Source organism: Gymnodraco acuticeps, unplaced genomic scaffold, assembly GCF_902827175.1.
Source record: "Gymnodraco acuticeps unplaced genomic scaffold, fGymAcu1.1, whole genome shotgun sequence".
Lineage (NCBI taxonomy): Eukaryota > Metazoa > Chordata > Actinopteri > Perciformes > Bathydraconidae > Gymnodraco > Gymnodraco acuticeps.
The window spans coordinates 997,318-1,021,257 of NW_022990145.1; the positions used below are offsets into that span (position 1 = coordinate 997,318).

At 41.9% G+C, this 23,940-nt stretch overlaps 1 protein-coding gene across 1 annotated transcript in view; it reads left to right on the forward strand.

Annotated features, from left to right (window-relative positions):
* The first annotated feature begins 556 nt into the window (after positions 1 to 556).
* The window catches only part of znrf2b (zinc and ring finger 2b), a 67,648-nt gene continuing 44,264 nt past the window's right edge, over positions 557 to 23,940 (forward strand). The window contains exon 1 of the mRNA XM_034217211.1: positions 557 to 992. Within this exon, the coding sequence (XP_034073102.1) occupies positions 596 to 992 (397 nt within the window). The 5' untranslated portion in view covers positions 557 to 595. The remainder of the gene's footprint in view (positions 993 to 23,940) is intronic.

The window sequence follows — 23,940 nt, forward strand, 5'->3', positions numbered from 1 at the left end:
ATAAAACACCGCAACGCCTTTACTTTGAAAAGTGTTAGCGGAAGCGCTGGTGAGCTCACCTCAGCTAGTTTGACAGCTAGCCTGGGCACCGAGAGTCTCCTTGGTGCCGCTGATAAAACGGTATTGTGCTGGGCTTTCTCCTCCATCCCATCCTTCCTTTGAACAATGCGTTGTTAGGCAGGAAGGTGAGAGGAGCCCGGCTCTTCACTCCTTCAGGCTGCTCGGGAGCCATGGCGGGGCGGACACTGAGGAGGAAGCAGCGGGTCCACGGCAGCAGCTCTGAGGAGGAGGGATCCATGTTAACGTTACCTGCCGCACAGCCACCGCTGTTACTGACGGAACACACTACTGACGGCTGCTGAAGTTTCACACACATCTTCTGCTTTATAACAGCTACTTCAACTCTCCACTCACTGCTGTTTAATAATGTCTCCGGGTTCATAGCGCAGAGTTTGTTCTAATTCTCTTAGCTTCCAGACAGAACCGTTCCGTGTGTCCGGTAGAGACCTCTGAACCCCCGGCGTAAATCTGGCGTACTGTCCCGCAGTGGCTCACAGAGCGCCTCTTTAATATATCGAAGTCGGTTGGGGTTAACATGGGGGCAAAGCAGAGCAGCCCCACTGCTAACCCGGCTGCTAACGGACGGACCAGAGCCTACTCCGGCTCGGACCTGCTCTCCAGCACGTCCAGCAACAACGGTAACAGGACCACCACCGGGGGGGTGAGGTACCATGGTTACAGTGCGTCCGGAGCCTCGTCCAGCACCAGCCAGCACCATGGAGCCAGGGCCCGGTCTGCGGGGGGGTCCGGAGGCCCCGGGACCCGACCTCAGTCCGGGATAAACATTCCCAACAGCAGCGGAGCCTACAGCTCCCAGGAGTCCGGGGGGAGTAGCCCGGAGGAGGCGGACCGGCAGCGGGCTGGAGGGCAGGAGGCTCCCCGGCTGTTGATAGGATCTCTACCAGCACACCTCTCGCCTCATCTGTTCGGAGGTAAGAGGCAGACCCAGCGGGCCACTGAACTGCAGGGACTCTGACACAGAGGTGGAGAAGTACCAGAGTGTATGAATACTCTGTTACAAGTCAAAGTTAAAATTCAAAAGTATAAGCATCAACATATAGCCTACCATATGTAGCAAAAGTAAAAGTAGTCAGTGTGCAAATTGGTGCATTTCAGAATAATATATATGATATGTTTTATAATGATTGATCATGAAAGTGTTCTCAAAGCTGGTAAAGGTGCAGCTAGTTTGAATGACTTTGTATACTGCAGGGTAGCTTGTGGATTTACTCCAGGTGGAACTAAAGTCTGATTTAACCAGGGTCGGCGTCATGGGGGGTCATTCGCGGGCCATGCCCCCCCAAATGAGTCACTGTGCCCCCCCCCAACGCAGGGTGGGCAAGCCTTGCCACTTTGCTGTTTTTAGTTTTTTTTAATCATATAAGTGAAAACGTTTCCACTAAAGGTTTTTTGTGTGAAATACATCAGAAATAAAGAATACAAATATAAAACACAGCCTGAGGTGTGCTCACTGCTGCTCTCTGATTGGTGTGTTGCCTGACCAATGACCCCCGACCTTTGTTTTGTTATCATTACGTGGCTGTGTGTTTAGATGAAAGCCCAGTGGCGATCTGTTCATCTGTTACACTGATTATACAAGGCAAGGCAAGGCAAGTTTATTTATATAGCACTTTTCAACACAAGGCAATTCAAAGTGCTTTACAAAAAATGAAAGACATTAAGAAAATGGCATTTAAAATCAGTGATTAAAAAGAAAAGCTAATAAAATAAACATTAAAAGAAAAAATACATGGATAAAAGTTACAGTGCAGTCTAAGATATTAATAGTTCAATTAAAAGCAGCGACAAAAAGAAAAGTCTTCAGCCTGGATTTAAAAGTAGTCAGAGTTGCAGCGGACCTGCAGGTTTCTGGGAGTTTGTTCCAGATATTTGGAGCATAATAACTGAACGCTGCTTCTCCATGTTTAGTTTTGACTCTGGGGACAGAAAGCTGACCAGTCCCTGAAGACCTGAGAGATCTGTATGGTTCATAATTTAGCAGGAGGTCAGAAATGTATTTTGGGCCTAAACCATTCAGTGCTTTATAAACCAGCAGCAGTATTTTGAAATCTATTCTTTGACACACAGGAAGCCAGTGTAAAGACTTCAGAACAGGAGTGATGTGATCCACTTTCTTAGTGTCAGTGAGGACTCGAGCAGCGGCGTTCTGAATCAGCTGCAGCTTCCTAATATATTTTTTAGTGAGACCACCATTACAGTAGTCGAGTCTACTGAAGATAAAAGCATGGACAAGTTTTTCCAAATCCTGCTGTGACATTAGTCTTTTAATCCTAGATATATTCTTTAGGTGATAGTAGGCTGATTTAGTAACTGTTTTAATGTGACTGTTGAAACTCAGGTCAGAGTCCATGACTACACCTAGATTTCTGGCTTTATCTGTTGTTTTGAACATTGCACACTGAAGCTCAGTGCTAACTTTTATACGTTCTGACTTGGCTCCAAAAACCATTACCTCAGTTTTATCTTTGTTTAATTGGAGAAAGTTCTGACACATCCAGTCATTGATTTGTTCAATGCACTTACTCAGTGTTTGAATTGGAGCATAGTCTCCTGGTGAAATTGTTACGTAAATGTGTGTGTCATCTGCATAGCTATGGTAACTTATTTTGTTGTTTTTCATTATCTGAGCCAGTGGTAGCATGTAGATGTTAAAAAGAAAAGGCCCCAAGATGGAGCCTTGAGGAACCCCACATGTCATATTTGTCAACTCAGATGTGTATTTACCTATAGAAACAAAGTTGTTTCTGTCCTTTAAGTAGGATTCAAACCAATTTAAAACTGTTTCCGAAAGTCCCACCCAGTTTTCCAGTCGGTCTAGTAATATGCTGTGGTCAACAGTGTCAAACGCAGCACTGAGATCTAATAATACTAACACTGAAGTTCTGCCACTGTCTGTGTTTAAGTGGATGTCATTAAAGACCTTTACAAGAGCAGTCTCAGTGCTGTGGTTTGGACGAAAGCCTAACTGGAACACATCGAAACAGTTATTTAAATGCAAGAAATTACTCAACTGTTGAAAAACAACTTTTTCAATGATTTTACCTAGAAATGGGAGGTTTGATATGGGCCTGTAATTGTTCATTACTGAAGCATCTAGATTATTCTTTTTTAAGAGCGGTTTAATGACTGCAGTTTTCAGGGCCTGTGGAAAAATACCTGAGTGAAGAGATTTGTTTACTATATGAAGTAGATCTGAGGCCATGCAAGGCAAAACATCTTTGAAAAATCCAGTAAAGCCATCGAAAATAATATGATATATAGTACAGTACAAGTAGCCTACTTCTGAGTCTCTGTGTTTCATTCAAGCTCGGCTCTGTGTGTGTGGCACATAGACTGTATATATAAATGGACGTAGTGTCCGTGACGTCACCCATAGGATTCTGCAGAGTTGCCGTGAAGCCCTTAGTAGGCGGAGTCGGCCACTAACGGCTCGACTGTGACGTCAGAGTCTAATCCCGCCTGCTCCAAATAAGGGCAAAGAGGCGGAGCCGAGGCGGGACCTGCTGCCTCCGAACTGGAAGTAAACAGAGCAAGCTCAGGCTAAGAAGCTAAGCTAACATGAAATACATGCATACCAAGTTACTGCTAACAGTGTAGTTCTCCTACATAAACGTTACATTCATAATCAAATGAGACAATCTGCAAGAGAATTAGCTATATTTTGTTATTCTTAATGCTTGTCATTCACACGTTGAGAAAAGACGGACTCCACCGCCCGGACCTAATGGAGCCGCAGTGGGCTAGCTTCGGGACGCCGGCTGGAGCTAGCCCCCTGCGGCTCTGTTATTTCCGGCGGCCACCACTGGGATAATTGGGTCCTCTATTAACATTTGCTCCCGTTTAGCATTATGGGCGTCATAGCCATAGACTATAAAAGTCTTACCCAAGGCTGAATCATAAACTAAAATGTATATGTATGCATAAAGGGTTACGTCCTTAGCTGGCTAATAAGTAACAAGCTAAGCTACCAAGCACACAAACACCTGCGAACGGGGTTAACATGTATAATATTATCATTTTAGACTTCTTGGAAGTTCTGTTAGTACATTCAAGCGCACAGCACGACATTTTAATTGTCTGGTATTTGTAACAATATTCCCTAAAAGGCACAATCACCACGAACACGGCTAAAGCTAAAGGGTCAAGTACAGTACTATGACTAACTAACGTTGTAGCTTCTATGGTTGTAGCCTAGCAGAGTGGACAAGTTGCTGTTAGCTGACAGTGAGGCATGTACGTGTCCATCAAAGTGACCACGCCCTAATTTATGCTAAAACTTTAAGACCTAATATAAATAAAAGGGTCGTGTTGGAAAACAATTCACTCACAGATTCATAATCATGAAGGTGGAATCTAACTATATCGATAATAATATTTATTGCATCCATGGGTAGAAACATGTTTTTTTCTGCTGTAAAGTTGGGCATTTTAACATGGGGGTCTATGGAAATTGCTCCTTTCTGCAGCCAGTCCCTAGCGGCCCATGTATGAATTGCAGTGTGTGGCACTTTCGTATTGGCGTCCTGGCTGTTCCCCAGAGTTTGCCGCTTGGTGTGGCACGAGCGCATTTTGTGAGTAGGTAAGTTTGAGAAACCGGCTCGAGATACACTTGTTGTTATATTCCATGGAATGCTCTTAACAAAAAGGCTTTCACATTACTATAATTATATTTTTATTTAAATGTAGGCTACATTTTAAACCAAAACGGAACACAAAAGCAGGACCAACCATCATACATTGAATACCTTGACTAACAAGAGCAAGATTCATTCATTTAAATAAATATGTAACAACAAATGGGCCGGTTCTAAAGGGTTATTCAGTTAAGCCCGATGAGAGGGGATACAGCTGTGCACATGTCATCATTAACAGACGTCGTTTAAGAGTGACGTTTGAGTGAACGAGGACATCCCAATTAATACCTGAGGACTCCTCTGTCCTCGCATCACCTACTCGTGTCTCTCGCTCGCATCTTACGGAGGCGGAGCTAAGACGCAAGGAAGGGAAGCGAGTGAGGGAAAGGAGGAGTCGAGGAGGGGTATTGGGATGAGGCTAGTGTGCCGCTGCCCGGTGTAATTCAAATCTACCGCCCGCGCGCACCACAGACACACAGCTGCTGCCCTGCCGCAGCACCGGAAATGGAACTGCTGGGAGAAAAACTGACTATCAGAGATGTAACGTTATCTTTGATAATATTTCGTCTCCTCATTTTTCATCAACGAAAGTAAAGAGAGATTTTGGCATCATTTTTATTTAGTAAACTACATTTTCGTCTCGTCATGATGATTTCGTTACAGTTATTGTTTACTGCCGTCGGTGCCGTCTCGTCATCGTCTAGTTTTTGTCATGGAAAAAAAGGTCGTTGACGAACATATTTCGTCATAGTTTTAGTCAACGAAATTAACACTAGTTGAAGGCAAGAGTGAAAAGGTGAGTTTTGAGGGATTGTTTGAATGATGTGAGAGTGTTGGCGGATCTGACGTGGCTGGGGAGGGAGTTCCAGAGTGTGGGGGGGGGGGGCTGCGAAGGCCCTGTCACCCCAGGTCCGGAGCTTTGTCCTGATGGGCTGCAGTAGGTTAGCTTCAGCAGACCTGAGGCGACGGGTGGGGGTGTGTCGTTGGATGAGGTCACAGAGTTAGGGGGGGGCAAGGTTGTTGAGGGCTTTGAAAGTGAAAAGTAATATTTTAAAGTCAAGTGGAGGTCATGGAGGATAGGGGTGATGTGGTCGGAGCGTCGGGTGGAGGTGAGCAAGCGGGCAGCTGAGTTTTGGACATATTGAAGTTTTTTTAGTGTGAATGCAGGTGATCCAAAAAGTATGCTGTTGCAGTAATCCAGTCGGGATGTTATAAAGGCATGGATCAGAGTTTCAGCAGCGGTCGAAGAGAGGGAGGGTCTGATTCGTGTGATGTTCTTTAAAGGGGACATATCATGCTATATTTGAACAATATATTGTAGGGCCATACCTATATAAAGTATATAAATATATATATTTTTTCAAAATACCAAAAATATCCTGCATTTTAGCCATGCTTCATTTTGCTCTATTGGCTCTTTCCAGCGCTGTCTTTGCAGGGGGCTGATTCTGTGAGCTGCAGCTGACCACGCCCCCCTGCAGGAGAGGGGAGCGTGCTCTGAGATCAGCTGCTAGGCTGCAGCGGGGAGAAGAGCAGTGGCGGCGCCAGAGATTTCCTCTAGGGGGTGCTGTGGGGTAGCTTGACGTTTCATAGAGGGTGCTCAAACATTTAGGGTTTCCCATTAATGCACCAGCGCTACAGTTGAATTGTCTACTGCAACACTCCACACACACACACACACACACACAGTGCACCCGCGACTGTTACTATGAAGGCTCGATAATCAGCTCACGGCATATAGGCAGGGGTAAAGTGCTATTTTTACAAGTGGAGAGCGGACCTCACCTCCTCTAGGAGGGTCCTCACCTCCTCTAGGGGGGTCCGGGGGCATGCTCCCCCGGGAAGATTTGTTTTTAAATATTGAAGTTAAAAGCATCAATCTGGTGCACTTTGAGAGCAACATTAAGAGATCTATGGATACATCTCTCAATACCCATACGAAACAGAACTGTCAACAGATTTACTTTTTCTTTATAGATATTTTACAAATCACTCCCCTTTTAAAACAAACCGTTTGAGACCCACTGAGATAACTAGACTAAAGTTAACCATCTAAACACTGAGAGAGTCCTTTACTTCACCTGAGCTGAGGTTACCTGAGACTCTCCGTCTGACAGGAGAGAGTTCTCCCTCCACCTTGTTGTTGAAAAAGCTCCTTATATCCGTTAGCTTGGCTAGCTAGCACCAGATGCTAACCACTGTCACTACCCGATCTGCAGCTCTGCCCGATCTGCAGTGCGCATGTGCGAGATGGTCCACCATATTGGACAACTCCGGACGGCAACCCAAGATGGACACTTGACACAGTGGCTTTTAGCAAAGCTCAAAAATAAAACGAGAGAGAGATGAGTTATTGTTATTACAACGTGACTTCACTATTATTTAACAACTCTTTTTATGGGGTTCTTTTATTTGGGGTTAAGTACATTGTCAGAATAAGTGAGAAATGAATTTAACTTCTGTTAGTGCCATTCTGTTATATGCCATACGTTTTTGCACACATTCACAGTAAATATGTATTCAGTATGATAGCTGTCTAACAGAAGTTAAATCAATTTCTCACTTATTCTGACAATGTACTTAACCCCAAATAAACGAACCCAATAAAAAGAGTTGTTAAATAATAGTGAAGTCACGTTGTAATAACAATAACTCATCCCTCTCGAGTTTTCCTTTTTAGCTTTGCCAAAAGCCACTGTGTCAATGTTGTCCTATTTGGGTTGCCGTCCGGAGTTGTCCAATATGGCGGACCATCTCGCACATGCGCACTGCAGATCGGGCAGAGCTGCAGATCGAGTAGTGACAACCACAACGATCTCCGGTAGATACCCACTGGTGCGCGAGGCGAGCTCTCTCGCTCGCTCGCGCACGCACGCACGCACACAAAATGGCTCGTGCCACACACACACACACACACACACACACAGAGCAGGGCTTGAATGAAACACAGAGACCCAGAAGTAAGCTACTTGTACTCACGAGGCCTATTATGTGCAGAATCCCTCTCGCTTTCAGTTGGTTTTGATTGAGTGTCCACACGTGGACGTTTAAGGATTAAAAACGATCAATTTTTCACTTTGCTGTTAGCAAATCATTTGGCGCTCTAGCTAACAGGAAGTCACCCAAGTGTCACAAAGTAATTTAGTCTATGGGTAGGTCAAAAATCGAATGGGTGCTGGCCATTGGCCTAATCATATCACCTGTGTTGGCTTTATGTTTTTGGTCAAAAATGTGTTTGTTTCACATATGCATTGATGTAATCAATAATATTTCTAATTTAATAAAAATAATAATAATAATTAAAACTGCGGTCGCACTTGTGCGCGCAGTGATGAGCGGGCCCTCGCGTCCGTGCGCCTGTCGGGGAGGGCGGCAGGTCGTCCCGGCGTCAAGCAGACATGCGCGAGTCCTGGGAAATGAGCCGTTTGTCATTTCTCTAATTTTCGCGTCCCAGACTCCCAGGTCCTCCGGCAGCGACCCGGAAACGGATGTCGAAGGAAAACTAATTTCTCTAAAGGGTCGTCGAGGATCGATTATCGAGGAGGCTGTCTGGAGGAGCCGTAACCGAGGATACACTGATTTAGAGGAGAGAGGAGTGTCTCTGGAGGAGCTATAACCGAGGGTACACTGAAGTATTCTCCTGAGACGATTTAAGCCAACAGTGATGTTTAAAAGAGGCGTGACGCATGTCTGGACTTCTGTCAAACGAAGCACAGCTCTGCAAACTGTTCCCGTTGTGATTATAAGTTATTTGAGATGATCAAATGTGCATCAGACTTTCTGCCCTTTACCGTTTGTTTACTCACTAATCACATGTGCCCTGGATGTTAGGTGATGTTACAGTGAGAACAGCTGCTGAGGTCAGTGCAGAAAGCAGAACAGTGTGTATAATATATATCGCTCAATAACAAAAGTAACAGGCCTACATGTCACACTTTTTTTGTAGGCTTTAGGAGATATCTACAAATAAACATTAGGGTTAGGGTTAGCGAGTGTATAGGTGTCAGTTGTAATGAATATGCCGCCAGCAAAGGGTGTTGTTGGACTAACAGTAGGTGTGTGTGTGTGTGTGTGTGTGTGTGTGTGTGTGTGTGTGTGTGTGTGTGTGTGTGTGTGTGTGTGTGTGTGTGTGTGTGTGTGTGTGTGTGTTGTGTGTGTGTGAGAGTTGATGTGCCAGGCAAACAGGCAGGCCTCAGTAGCTTATCTGACATATAATTGGTGAAAAATGGTACATTCTCCGTTAGCCTACGAGCTCCCCGTTTGAGCGAAGGACTATTGCTTCTCAATGTAGCATGACATTGGATATGCGCTGAAGTTGTCCTGGATTGGAATTGTTCCGATCATTCCCCTATGAGGAGTTTGCAGAAATGTCATTAAAATGCATGAAAAACGGCCAATTTTCAAAATGGCCGACTTTCTGGTGGGCGGGGCTAATGGAAGGCAATTTGAAATATGTGTGCAATCATAATAGCAATATGTATACAGTGTTTCGTGAATATCGGAAAAACTATATGCGACCAGTTTGGAGCAATTTGCGCCATGTGAATAGTCAAAAATGGTGTATTCGCTGTTAGCCTACGACCTCCACGAGTAATTTTTCAAAAATGTGCTCCTGAATTAAGTATCCTATTGGATAGGGGCTAAACCTGTCCTGCATTGGAATTTTTCTGATCATTCCCCTAGGAGGAGTTTGCAAGAACGTGCGTAAAATGGCTGAAAAACGCACATTTTTCTAAATGGCCGACTTTCTGGGGGGCGGGGCTAATGGAAGGCAATGTGAAATATGTGTGCAATCATAATAGCAATATGTATACAGCGTTTCGTGAATATCGGAATAACTATATCCGAGAAGTTTGGAGTAATTTGCGACATGTAAATCGTCAAAAATGGTGTATTCGCTGTTAGCTTACGACCTCCACGAGTAATTTTTCAAAAATGTGCTTCTCAATTAAGTTTCATATTGGATAGGGGCTGAACGTGTCCTGGATTGGAATTTTTCCGATCATTACCCTAGGAGAAGTGTGCAAGAATGTGCTTAAAATGGCTGAAAAACGCACATATTTCAAAATGGCCGACTTGTTGGGGGGCGGGGCTAATGGAATGTATGTACAAATATGTCTTCAATTCCATGAGGAATGTCTGTGCCAAAATTCGTGAAGTTCTGAGAAACTATGAGACTACCACACAATAGGGGGCGCTAGTGAGCAGTATTTTAGAAAAATTACGTTTTTTTTTTACATTCTTGAAAAGGTCGTGGGCTGTGACGTGTGTACCAAGTTTTGCGTACCGAAACACATTTTAGCACATCGTCATAAAAAAAAAGTACAGGCCACGCCCACATTTGTCATTCGTTGTGACAATTTAAATATAAGTCCATACTCATCCCCAGAGTATGTCTAAAAAAATATATATATATTTCGTCCATCAGTTCATGAGTTATACATTTGTCATGTTTTTGGCGCCCCCTATAGTCCAAAATGGAAATTACTTGTTGTGCCTATTCCCCAATACAGATTGAACATTACCACCAAAATGTGTGTTTTTTTTGTACATTGTTGATGAGTTATGAGCATTTCTATCTAAGCCCCGCCTTTTTGCGAACACGTTTAGAGTAATGAGGGCCACATTTATCGACTGAACATGCTCATTTCCTACGATAATGTGTCTGACCCTCCGGCGATACTGTATACTGAGTTTGGTGTTGAAAAACCAAAATTTGAAATTTAAGTGAATATTTAACTGTTTTTCAAATTATGCTAATTTAAAAAAAAATAAAGTAGGCGGAGCTTACGGGTACTTGGACATTATATGTAGAGCAGGTCCACCCGAGTAAGTGTGAAAAATTTCAGGTCATTTGGAGTTACGGTGCGACTTTGTACATCTTTCCAAAAACGGAAATGGCCATAGGTGGCGCTAGAGAGCATGTTGGACAATTTGAACACATTGAGTCCAGAATATTGTAGTTTTCACCGATTCTGGAATCTGTGCAAAATTATACAACTTTTTCAGCGTCCTAAAGGCCTCAAAAACAGGAAACGCCAGCAGAAAAATAAGAATAATTCCACGAATAACAATAGGTATCCTTGCACTTCGTGCTAGGACGCCGTTGGGTCCTAGCACTCTCGTGCTCGGGCCCTAATAAAAAAAATTAAAAAAAAACACATATTTCTTGGGGGTGCTTAGGCAATCATGGGGGGTGCTTCAGCACCCCCTAGCTCCCCCCTGGCGCCGCCCCTGGAGAAGAGGGGGAGAAAAAGAGATCTCCGTCCTCCGTGTTTTATTCTTATAGAAGTAAGAAGAGAAGTAACGGGGCAGAAACCCTCCTTTTTACGCAGCGGTCCAGACATTGACATCAAACGGTGACACATATTCAGTTGCCAGTAACTTTGGCATTAGGGCAGGGATATCTAGATACTTTCCAAGGTTTGCCATAATGAATTGTGCTACTTTTAAAGCAAGCAACGATGTTTTCAAATCTGTAATCAAAAAGCTCCTTTAAAACACTATCGAAGCCATTCCTGCCGTTGCTACGTTAGTTCAAACAGTAACAACGGACTATTTTTCTTAGCGGATGCATGTCAATTTAAATCAATACATGCAACTATTTTTTAAATCAATAAAATCATTTTCTAAATCCATAAAAGCATTTCAATTAATATTGGGAGTCATATCGTTACTTTGTCGAGAATGTGGCCATGTAATAAGCGGGATAATGTGCACATTCCATAATGTGCCTTCATGCCGATCTAGATCCCGCCGCTTCGCGTCGGGCTCCTGATCAGCCTGTCGGTGTTCTTTTCCCCATAGTGACCGCGTCGCTGCACATTATCCCTTACATATGATTATATAGAGTCATTATTCATTTGTTTTAAAGCAGGAGGCGTAAACGCTTGCCTCGGGGAGGGAGAAAAAGAGCCACAGCAGAGAATAAACAGAAGGGCAACCGTGGCAACCATGCAAGGGAAGTATTCTTCGCTGCTTTTGTGGCAGACTACAGCGCCACTTACAGGCCTGGCATATGTACTACAGCGTCTCCAGCGCTTTCGAGCGGCAATGGCCGGCCGTAGCCCAACCTCTCATTCCTCTGATAGGGGGAGAATTGACCAATAAGCGGAGCACCCCTTTTGTGACGTAGGAAATAATTCAAATCTGGATCAGTCTGTATCAGATCCATTACAGCCCCTTTTTTTAGAGATTTGGGTATGGAGGAAAAGAGAGAGGGTTGTATTTTGACACTTGGTGACTTCCCTGACACACCGGGGACACATATTCATGTATAAAAGACGTGCAAGAGTGCATTTTGCATGATAGGTCCCCTTTAAATGGAAGAAAGCGTTTTTTGTGACCTGGTTGACGTGAGGGAGGAAAGTGAGGGTGGGGTCGAGGATGATGCCAAGGTTACAGATGTGAGTGGAGGGGTTGACAATGGAGCCATTGATGGGAAGAGAAAGATCTTGGGATGAGCGGGTAAGTGAGTTTGGGCCAATGATTATATGTTCCGATTTGTCACAGTTAAGTTTTAGAAAATTGTTTTGCATCCAAATTTGTATGTCAGTGAGGCAGGTGCTGAGCTGGGAGTGTGTGGTTGGAGAAATTGATTTTGTTGAGAGGTAGAGCTGTGTGTCATCAGCATAACAGTGGAACTGGAGTTGGTGTTGTCGGAGGATTTGTCCAATTGGGAGGATGTAGATGATGAACAGAAGGGGACCAAGTACAGAACCCTGAGGGACGCCATGATTGATGGTGGCTGTGGGGGATTTGGAGTTGTTAATGGAGATGAATTGATGTCTGTCAGAGAGAGATAGGATTTAAACCAGGAGAGGGCAGTACTGGGATATTATACATAAACATGTGTCCCCTCCGTGTAAAGAGATTCTGAAAGTTTCAGGAAAACATATTCGCTCACTTTTTTTCCCTGATCCATTTATATAAAAACCTGTCTGAAAATGAGCTGATAAGATTTTGGCCACTTTATGATGTCATAACGTTTTTTTGGCTTGTGTAACCATTAGCCAATCAGCAACCAAGGTAACCCCTCCCACCTTATCACCTGAATCTCCTCCTAGAGCACCATTAGCCGCTTTCACATCAAGTACTTTGCTGTACTTAGTGCCCAGCACTTAGTGCCAGCACTTAGTACCCCCATGGCACTGAGTAGAGATCGCGTTCACACCGGAATAAGTTCCCTGAGGGAAGATTACACAAATGAAGCCGCTGACGTCACTTCTTCTGCTTTGGGTTTACTGGCAGGCCGCAAAACACTTCACGGCGTATACTGCCACCCGAAGTCCCCGGCCGGAAGTCCCCGGAGTTGTTTGAGAATAATCTACGACTCATAAAACATTAAAAAATAAATAAAAATACTTCTATCAAGGCCAGTGAAGTTGATATTTTGTTATTTTAGTCATAGAGTTTTCGTCCCTATATTATCATAAGGAATGTTGAAGAATATAATGCCTTTTGTAGTTCCTGCATTCCGTTACCTCTAGCTTGCTAAATTGTTCTCCCGGTGGCTTGACATGCCGTGCATAGCAGCGGTGTTCTCACGACGTCGTTACCTTGAGCACAGGAGTTCCTTTTTGAAGGCAGCTGGAGGTTTTGAAACCAGACCCACTATGAAGCAAAGTTGTATTGAAACAACCTAAACTCATGGCACTGACTGAGCTGTGCTAATTGCTTTCATGTGTGGGGATGATGACTCAGACGCACATGTGCGAGTTTGGCCCAACATTGTTAAGTTAAACAGTGTGAGCCTCCCTGTGAATGTCTTATGGTTGAGTGCATTGATCAATGTGACAACACGGTATAGGCAATGTCCAAAAGTCAAGGATTTTCCTCAAGAAAGTTATTTTAGGTTGTTCTATGAGTCGTAGTGTCTTGTCAAACAAAGTGGTGAAAAGTCTTAGTAATACACTTATTTCGTTTTTTTGAGATGAATTAAGCCTGGGCTGGATGAGAGCAGGTGGCAGCAGCTGGGAGAAGTGACAAAAAGCTGCAGGACACTTGGAGCGTATCCAGTGGAATAAAGAATACACGTTAAAAAATCATCAGATTCTTGTGAATAAATATAACTGGAATATAAATATACTACTATGGAGTTGTTGCTTAAATGATATTCTGTGTTATGTGTTAATAGACTGCCTGATAGCTGAACTACAATATGTATAGTTCAGCCCTCGTATTTATTAAATAGTTTTACATACAAATGTCCTTTTTTACCCAATCTCTTTCACATCCTAAAATAAAATATATTAGGTTTATTATATTTGGAATTCAATTTCCAGCTAAATTGATAGATCTAACAAGTAATGCATATTTCTTGCCACCATCTTTCTCGCATCCTCTTTCTATAAATGCATTTATCGTCGTTCCTCATGGTCTCTCTTTATCAGTGTTGTGCTAGTTACTGAAAACCAGTAACTACCATTACTAGTTACTTCATTTCAAAAGTAACTCAGTTACTTTACTGATTACTTACACCAAAAAGTAATGCGTTACTGTGAAAAGTAACTTTTTTGTTACTTGAAAAAAGGGCTCCCATTAATGCCCTTATAGCCTTCATTTCAGCACTGTTATTGCATTGGAGAATAATATAATCTGTTGATCAACTTGACATGCATTATATGCAATCTGGATTGCATCGATATTAGCTGGCTTTCCATTTTTGTATATTCTTTCTCCAGGTAGTTGGAAAAAGTGTTCCGTCCCATATGCCGTGTGCCGCCCGGACATGCTATCATGCTAACTAGCTCCCTGAAAGCGGGTGACTCCACTGTAGCAATAGCCTGCATGTGTTCTACAACATACCGTGCAATGGCTTTATCGACTTTTCCCTGGTCAGCAGTCCCTCGGTTAAAATCCTGCCGCTGTTGCTTAGGTGGAGGTGGAGTGGCGTCGGCTGAGTCTCTGTGGTCTTAGCTACTAGCTTCGTCCCAGCATGTTGTTTTTGCAGATGTTTTAAGAGATTTGAATTAGTGGTTTGGACAGTAGATAGGATCTTTGACCCGCCAAGACACAACTTACATTTAACTAAAACGTTCTTTTCTTTGTGATCGACAAAAGTGAAATAGTGAGAATATCTCCAGGTGGAGAAATTAGACTTGAGCTCCGCCGCCGCCATGATAGTCTTGTTAGTAAACAACACAAACACGCCCACAGCGCGTCTCCGCATGTGACACAGGAAGTATCTAAGTACATTTACTCAAGTACTGTACTTAAGTACAGTTCTCATCTCTGTTCGCCTGGCTGTTGACTATATAAAAAAACTAACGGAGTAACGCACCATGTAGTAACGGTAACTGAGTTACTGAATTTAAAAAGTAATGCGTTAGAGTACTAGTTACTACTAGTAAAATAACGGCGTTACACTAACGCGTTACACTAACGCGTTACTTTGAAACGCGTTAGTCCCAACACTGCTCTTTATTTAGCGAAACATTCACTTCTAATAGTGGCAGCTGTTCACTAAAATACTCACCGACTGTTATTGTGACTAGAGGGTTTCCTAACAATGTCAGTGAGATATGCACACACAACAAAGCATATCTTACTCTTAACATCGATATGACTGTTTACACAGCAGCCTGCAGGTCCATAGGGACACTAGCTGTTCATTTGTAAAGACACAGTTAGAATTATAAGAAAAAGTTATGATTCATTACACGATTAAAGAAACTGCAGTAGGTTCTTTGTGTATTTATTAAAACAAACACATGCATGTACAGTACACACATACAGCAGGTTGTGTGTGTGCACATGTTGTTAATGTGCGTGCGAGTCAGCAGACATGCGCCTAATAATTAACTCAACTCGTTAAGACTCTTTCCACTCCCACATTTAACAATCTCAAAGTCTAATCAAAGTTACCACACAATAGACATTCAAGAGAAACAAATAACTGAACTGTTTAACTCGGATGTGGTGATGCATTAAGCCTTAGAAATATACAAATGAGTTTAACTTGCACTGTGTGTTATCCAGTTGATTCATGTGTTTCGTCACAAGATCAACATCATTTTGGTTTATCTTCCCAGTTTTTCAGATAAATAGCTGCACAACACCACAACATAAAATGAATGCTGCTTGTATTGCAAGATCACAAGAGTTTGCCATATATATTTGACCTTATTAATAAAAAAGTTGTTGTGCTTCCTAAAGCTTCAATAGAAAAATAGATTTGTTTTACAGCCCATTAGCAAAAGGTCCATCCATTGTAATGCTTGTGTGTGCAACTCAACACAGTTCACAGTTGTGTTTGAAACATCAACAATAATCTTGATGGACATTTTAGGATTATGTGACACTAACGGCCCGTCTACACTACAGATATCGAAAAATGCTTTCAACGCTTTGCCCATTCACTTGAATGGGGTGACGTAGAAGATTTTGAATCTTCGCCGAACTGCATTGTGGGGAGCGGAGCATGGCTTTGCAAGCATCGTGAGCATCAAAAGTTGAGCAATGTTCAACTTTTGATGCTCCCGATGCTTTCGAAGCTGGCATCAGCCAATCAAATCCCGTTTATGCAAATCCCGCCAGTACAAGCGCTAGCCAATCAAACCGCGTGCAAGCTGGGAGAGCCAGACCGCAGTTCATTTCCTCATATTCCAAGCAAGAAATTACGGTAGCAAATCACCCGGTTCTTTACGACCAGAACTATTTACCGGGATACAAACCGGAGGAACCAGGCATGGAGGGAGGTGGCAGAGACAGTGGGTGAAACTGGTAGGTTTTCGCCTGTTTGGGGATTTTATATCAAGTTTACTTCGTTTTAACATTGCTATTGCTTTGTATGTCGGGGGCGGAAGATTCATGTGATTGGTTGTTGGTCGCGTTGCTCGCAAAAAATCGCCAAGCTTCAGACACCCCCAGCATCAAGATTTTTTGATGCCTGTAGTGTAGACGGGCCGTAAGGGTGTATAACAAACTAAAAGACCGCTTTTAAACTTACTTAAAAAATATATTATTTGATAATACATGTTGTGCAGAAATACAATAGCATTGACATTTTTTTAGAGAACATTGAAAGACTGAAACATTCCATCTGCTCACAGGCCCAGATCTTATACACCCCCATGCTCCATACTCCCACTGAAACTGAAGAAAAGCTATAAATGCATCCGTCTGTTGTGTAGCAGCATTTTGGCGCTCCAGTTCATGAGGAAATGGCAGCGAGACAACTGATAAGACTCAGATATTGCAACCCTATAGGAGTGCGATGCCTTCCAGCCAAACATGGACACGCACAACTAAAACATCTCTGGGGATAGAAGTCATGCCCTCAGGTTGCCAAAAAAGGGAGTGCATACATCTGGATTAATATTTTCATCAAACCTCATCATAAAAAATAAAAACCTGGGAAAGATTGAATACAAATATGGACTTCATTTCAAGGAGATGATGTCATAGTCATTAGTCTGTAACCATGAGTTTGGGTTGTTTTGGAGTTTTTAATCCATGCTAGACAATAAGATGTAAGCTTATGGTGGAGTATGTTCCGTTAGATACACACTGTTATCATAGATTGTAATAACAGCTCATAAATCTGTTTTAGTCCAATTGTTGATCCTTCGTTTTAAAGGGTGGTCTTGGCTCAGACTGACACATTTAGATTTAAGGACATCAAGGGACTTTGTGTTTGTAAAACAAAGAGTTCCCTCTGCATCGGCATCTATTCAGTTGCTGTTTCTCTTTTCTGCAGGAAGTAATTAAAGTGGGGTCAAAGGTTTGATAAACCAGGACTAAACATTGTACAGAGCTATACTGTAGATTATCTCAAGTGTATTCTGTACATGTCTCTATAACTATAGCAACACCAGCTGTAGGAGTCTTCTGCAGTGTTCATTCCATTTGCAAAAAAATAGTATCCATTCCTTAAAGTACCCCCAGACACTTGTAAGACTGCCAAGAGCCATGGAGGAGCACAATGTGACCGTCACACCTCTGCAGGGTTGCTGTCCTGCTCCCATTATTGTTCTAAAAGAGAGGCTGACATGTTGGTCTGCTATTCAAACATGACACTCCAATATCTACTTTTTGTTGCTGAGTATATTCATGGTATAATGCAGCGGTTCCCAACCTGTGGGCTGCGTCCCCCTAGTGGTCCGCAAAGGCATTGCAAGTGGGCTGCCAAATACGTTTTTTTAATATATTTTTTGTACAGGCTAAAGACACAAACATTGACATAACAATAACATATACAGTAGGAGATGACATTCCCATCTCAGACAAAAACAAAACAAAAACAGAAGAAATAAAGATACAGTCAGTAGGATCACTTCAACATTTCACAAACAAAATAGGTTGGCAACTAAATGACACCAAAAACACAACATGGCGAGCATATTTATTGTTCCTTTAGTTTAATCCCACTCTTCGTTAGAGCTAATTATTTCCCATTTCATGGCGTGTTGAGCCACCATTTGATTTTTTGTGGCAATAATTTTTTTCTTAATAAATTGGATTTTTAATCAAACACCTTAAAGGGATAGTGGAAATCCGCGAATTTTGGGTTTAACTTATGTATTTTTATTAAAAATAAGCATAATAAACAATTTTTTTTTATTTCATGCGCCTAGTTTCATTTTATTTTCAATTTTACTGCGCCCTCTCAATGAAACGAAATACTTCGGGAATCTTCGGGTGATGACGAGAGCTCAGGAAGACGGGCACAAACAATGGCGGACATTCAATAGCATTTGCATGTGAATAGCCGACCTTTATTATGGTGAATAGATGTGTTTTGTATGGCTGTAGTGCGACAGCAAATGCAGAGAATGGCGTATCGACGCATGCGTTTCCAAGAAACCCAGCCATTCGTCGTCAGTGGGTGAAATTTGTTCAGATAACACGGGCAAACTTCACGGAGCCGAAGCTGACGAGTAATTCGGCAGTCGTGTGCTCCCGTCATTTTACTGACGATTGTTTCGAGATTCCTCGGTCTCTAGCTCAAATTGAAAGTGGAATACATAAGAAGTGAGTATTTTATTATGTTTTCTTGTTGATTTAATGCATCATTAGCCTGTACCATTTTGTACAACGCCATTTATCCGGTACACAGTGTCGAATGTGTACACTACAGTCATCATATAGACATGATAGACTAACAGTACTGTGAGTACAGCCTACACTTGACAGGCAGCCTGGCTATCCTAGGATGTTGTTTACTTTCTCTTTTCTGGCTGATAGCTCCAGGAATTCGAGGTCTTACAGTGATGACATTACATGTGTGGAATCTGTGGAGTCTCAGCTTTAAATCGTATATCTTGTTTGTGCAGTTAAGATAGTAATAAGGGCATTTCTACCGTGTGTTGTGTGTAAAAAAGCGTTAGCATTAGTTAGCATTGTTTCGCTCAATGCTAATTCAAAGGCTTGGTATTACTCTTGTGTTTTTTCTAGCTAACAATTGTTCTTATGGTCAGTTAGCGGAGTTTCTTACCTTTTTAAAAGGGTATGAAACATTAATAGTTTCATAAATGTTAAGAAGCCCTGAGACATGTGAGAGAAAAAAAACTGTGGGAGGGGTCCACTGGGGGGACCTTCAGCCTTAACTGGTTAACAATGATTAATATTTGTAAAGGCTACAGGTGATCTTAAGATGCGTGAGCTATGCTTAGGGACCTACCAGTCAAGATTATTTGTGCGTAGGGGTGCATCATCTGGCGCCTGGTCCTGGTCATCCTCGCCATTGCCCATGCCGTGAACCATCACCTCGGGCTCGAACAAATAAGGACGTAATGGTCCATCGTCTGGCTCAATATTGTCACCATCGTCGCTTACTGAACCGGATTCAGATTCAGTTCCTAAAACGACATTTTCGTAGGAAAGCCGAGAGGATGTTTCTGACTCGCTATCATCACTGGATACCTCGTACAATCCTTCTTCTTTGTCTGGTATATTTGCCCTTCCATGTTCATTCTGCATAGACGCCATGGTTTGTTATCGTATCGTCTTCCTGAGTTTTCGTCACTTCCGGTTTGGCTGAGTCGAACATTTCGTTTCTAAAAAACTTCGGGGAAGCTGCAATAAAGTGCTTCTAACATGCGTAAGGCAATTATTATATTTTTTTAATCAGGTGTGATTGTTTTGGTACGTAATTATGCTTGTATATAAGTTAAAACGAAACTATTTGAGGTTCCATTTCCACTATCCCTTTCAATTTAAGATGACTCCTTTTATTGAATTTTAAAACTATGTATTTTAGCCAGAAGAATAGTTGTATTTATTAACTGTGTGCGGTCTTCATCTAAAATCCCAAATACAATATTAAAGGGTTTAAATGTAAATTCAATATTTGCCGCCAAATAATTTGCAAAACATTATGATTTGTGTGGAAACATTTTATATTATTAAGATTTTTTTTTTTTTTTTAACCTCTTTTCCTTTCCCTTTCTTGATCCTCCTTAGCAACGGTCATTACAGTCCTTGACAGCGGTCTGTTCTCCTGGATTTACAACGTGTCACATGTTCTGAATCGACCAATCAGAACTTTATTTAGCCTCCGTATTGTTTATGGTTGAATGTGGGCCGCAAAAACATTGATGATTCTTAAGTGGGCCCTGAGTCGAAAAAGGTTGGGAACCGCTGGTCTAATGGATTAACACCCCGTTTAATTTTAATAAACGATTATCTTCCTCCAGAACCCTCAAAGCAAACTCTTCATCAAGAGCACCAGTTATTACGTTCTTTGTTGTTTTTCTTGTGACAGTGGAACCATGCTCACCTAGACACTCTGATTACCCAGCACAATAATATGCATCAAAATTCATGTTCTGTTTGTGGCCACATTTCTAAAATTGGCTTTAAACATCCTTGATTGTGGATTCTAACGAAAATCCTAAATGATCACGTTCAGCTAAATTATTCCCTGCCAGACGACCATGTAATAATTGTGTCCGGCCTATGTGTACGTCTACCGGCCCTTTATGTTACTGAGTCCTTTATAACGTTCCACGACATACTACTCCACATCACGTAAACTGGAAACTTGTGCCCCATTTAACTTGGACATTGTCTCCTTGATTCTAGCTGTCACTCATACTTGTGTGTTAGCTGATCTGATGGACGTGCTGTAGGAACACATTAGCCCTTTACCAGCTCAGACAGAGACTTGCACTAAAAAACAAAGTTAGGAATGAAAGATAATTAAACAATGAATTTGTACTGTGTATGTAGGTGAATGAATTAGTAAAGGAATATGAGTGCCCAGAACAAATGACTATAACTTCACTTCTAAAAGAGGTAAATTAATAATCTTTTTTCTCAAAGCAATGATTAACCTCTGAGTTGGATGTAGAAGAGTCGGAATCAATATAGATTTTTTTTATTTTAAAGTAAATTCAGATTGAACATAGTAAAAAAAAAATATATATATAGTGTTCGTCCAAAAAAAAAACATTACTTATAGTGAAAACCACCCTTGAATGATGGGATAGTAGACTAAAAGCTTTAGGAATCCAAACTATAACATATAAGTACCCTGTATCAAGATTGATGCAAAACAAGTGCAATTTGACCTTTTTAGAGAGATTTTTTTTTTTTAAACGCACTTCTGGGGTCATTTGGGTGCATTTTCCATATCTCTGGAACCCATCGGTCGATTTTGATGATTGACACCTCTTTTTAACTGTTAGAGCCAATATAATCGAGGGGAAGTTCCTAAAATCCATCTAAACATTACTAATAGCAGCTAATATGAAATCTCCGTTTTTGACAAAAATGGAATGATGGATTATCAGTAATCCTTTCAAAGTGAGACAGACACATTGGATTAACCTATGGATTAACCTTCAGCAGCGTTTTTATCGTTTTAATGCCATTGAACACAATTTTTGATCAGAAAATCAGCAACGGTAAGACTATTTTCCGTTTTTGCTCCGTAAAGCTATGTCGTGTGATGTCTGGGTTTGCTTCCCCTGCCGCGATCGCACAGTGATGATACTTATATTTCTAGAATCTGTGGAATCTCAGCTTGCTAGCTGATATCTTGTTTGTGCAGATCCGATAAGTAATAAAGTATTTCTACTGTGAGTTCTGTGCTAAGTGCATTTTTCCGCTCAGGGCTCATTTAGACGCTTCTTGTGAGACTTGTGTTTTGTTTCGGTAAAAATTGTTCATATCGTCAGTTAGCTGAGTTTCTTCCCGTTAAGTGGGTAAATGTTAAAGTGGACCTATTATGCTATATTGGAAAAATATATTGTAGGGCCATACCTATACAAAACATGTCTGAAGTGTTTTGCTTAAAATACCAAACAGATCCCCCATTGTAGCCATGCCTCATACTGATCATACCCCTCTTTTGCAGCCCTGTTCGAGAAATGCGGATTTTGGGTCCTTAGCTTGAAAGAAAAAATGAGGAGGCGGAGCTAATGCCTGATCAGAATTCTACCGGAGATAAAGTAAAATTCTGGTGTGATAAAACGCCATCCTGTTCTAAACCACATCAAGGATTATTTCTGAAACAGTATGGAGCTCAAATGCTTTTTCTCTTGCGGGTTTATCACAAGGTGAGTTCCTTTTTTATTTCCTGCTTTTTAAACAGATGTGCTCTCCAGTAGAGGTTAGCTCTGAGTGTTAGCGAGGCTTGCTAATGTAAACAAAGACGAGATTACGTCCAAAACACGTCAGGCATTGTTTCTGATACTGTAGCAACTTTCTGTGGGTCCGCTGCCGATTTGACGTCAGACCGGCAGCAAATCTGTATCCGCTCGTTGAACTCCTGTTTTTAAAAGATGTGGGTACGGAGAAAAAGAGAGAGGGTTTTATTTTCTGACGCTGCGTGAGTTCCCCGACACACCGGGGACACATATTTATGTATAAAAGACATCACAAAGTGCATTTTGCATGATAGGTCCCCTTTAAGAAGCCCTGAGACACAGTTTCGTGAAAAAAAAGCCGGGGGCTGCCGGGCTTCACAGGTTAAGTAAGTGTGAGCACATACTGTCTCACCTGAGCACACCTGGGCAACCGCTGAGTAAAACTTAATTGGCTTAATTGTCTGTTTCGGAAAGTTACAGAAATTGCCAGACCTGTTGCGGGGGAGTAGATGTTTTTTATACACAGATCAACAACCCGACAAGCCCTGTGTGATGCCTTATGGGATGGGTTATGTTAGAACTGCCATGTACAATCTGTTGCCCAACCGCATAGGAAAGCATTGGTAGCTTATACTCTCAGCAACACACCAGTCGAAGATGAAAATCTAAACCACTGACTGAGTTCCTGTAATTGTATTGTTGATAATGCTGGTGTGAGTGAGCCCTTAGTCACTAACGTTTGAAAATACTGACTACTCAGTGTGTGAAGATGTAGGACTATAATAAAAATGGACATCCTTCTAATCTGTACTTTAGTACTATGTGATTGGATCAGTTTAAATCCTGCCAGTTTAACCAAAGGAGCAGCCGCTGTGAGCTAATTAAAGGAAGAGGTACATGTGACAGGTGCTTACTGAAGTTTGGACACACTTCTTACATGTAGCGTATACTAGTTTATCCACATTCCCTAGAAGTGTTTTGGGTTGTGTAGCTATTCTCAATTTTCCAGTAGCAGGGTATTTTTAACCCGATTTCGTATGGGCTTAGACCAGTCTCATAATACACAAATGCACACAGAAGGATTCACACTTGTATTTCAGCATCCACACAAATGTTTTTCAATGCACACACAAATGTGTTCCGTTTCACATGTAAATAAAATCCAAATACAGAAAAAAGTTTTACATATGTATTTTTGATCCACACATATTTGTTTTCCGTTTAAATCCTCTGCACCTGCAAACACAAACCGCTTTCTGTGCACGGATCGCTTTGCATTCGTGTGTGGGTTTTTTGAGACTCCCCTGACGGTCACCCGATTCGTACTTGTAATTGTTTCTATCTATAGCCAATCAGATGTCTCCTCAATTCTAAGCCAATCACATGAGCGCGCCCCCACGAGGGTATGATTTATTGCGTTCATGACGTTGCTCTTCATATACGCATTTTGCGCTGTCCGGAGCTGACAGGTCCATGGAGCCTGTCAGCTGTTTTCTATTATATTATTTCACTATAGCTACAGTATGTGGACGGTGTCAAGGTCCAATGTTTGACCAAATTAATCAATAGCGGGTGTAACTAAAACATAAGATGTTTTTATTTATATATATATATATATATATTTATTATTATTATTATTAATAATATAAAATATTGTATTTGCGTGCATTTCCTGTTCGGAAAGTGGAGCT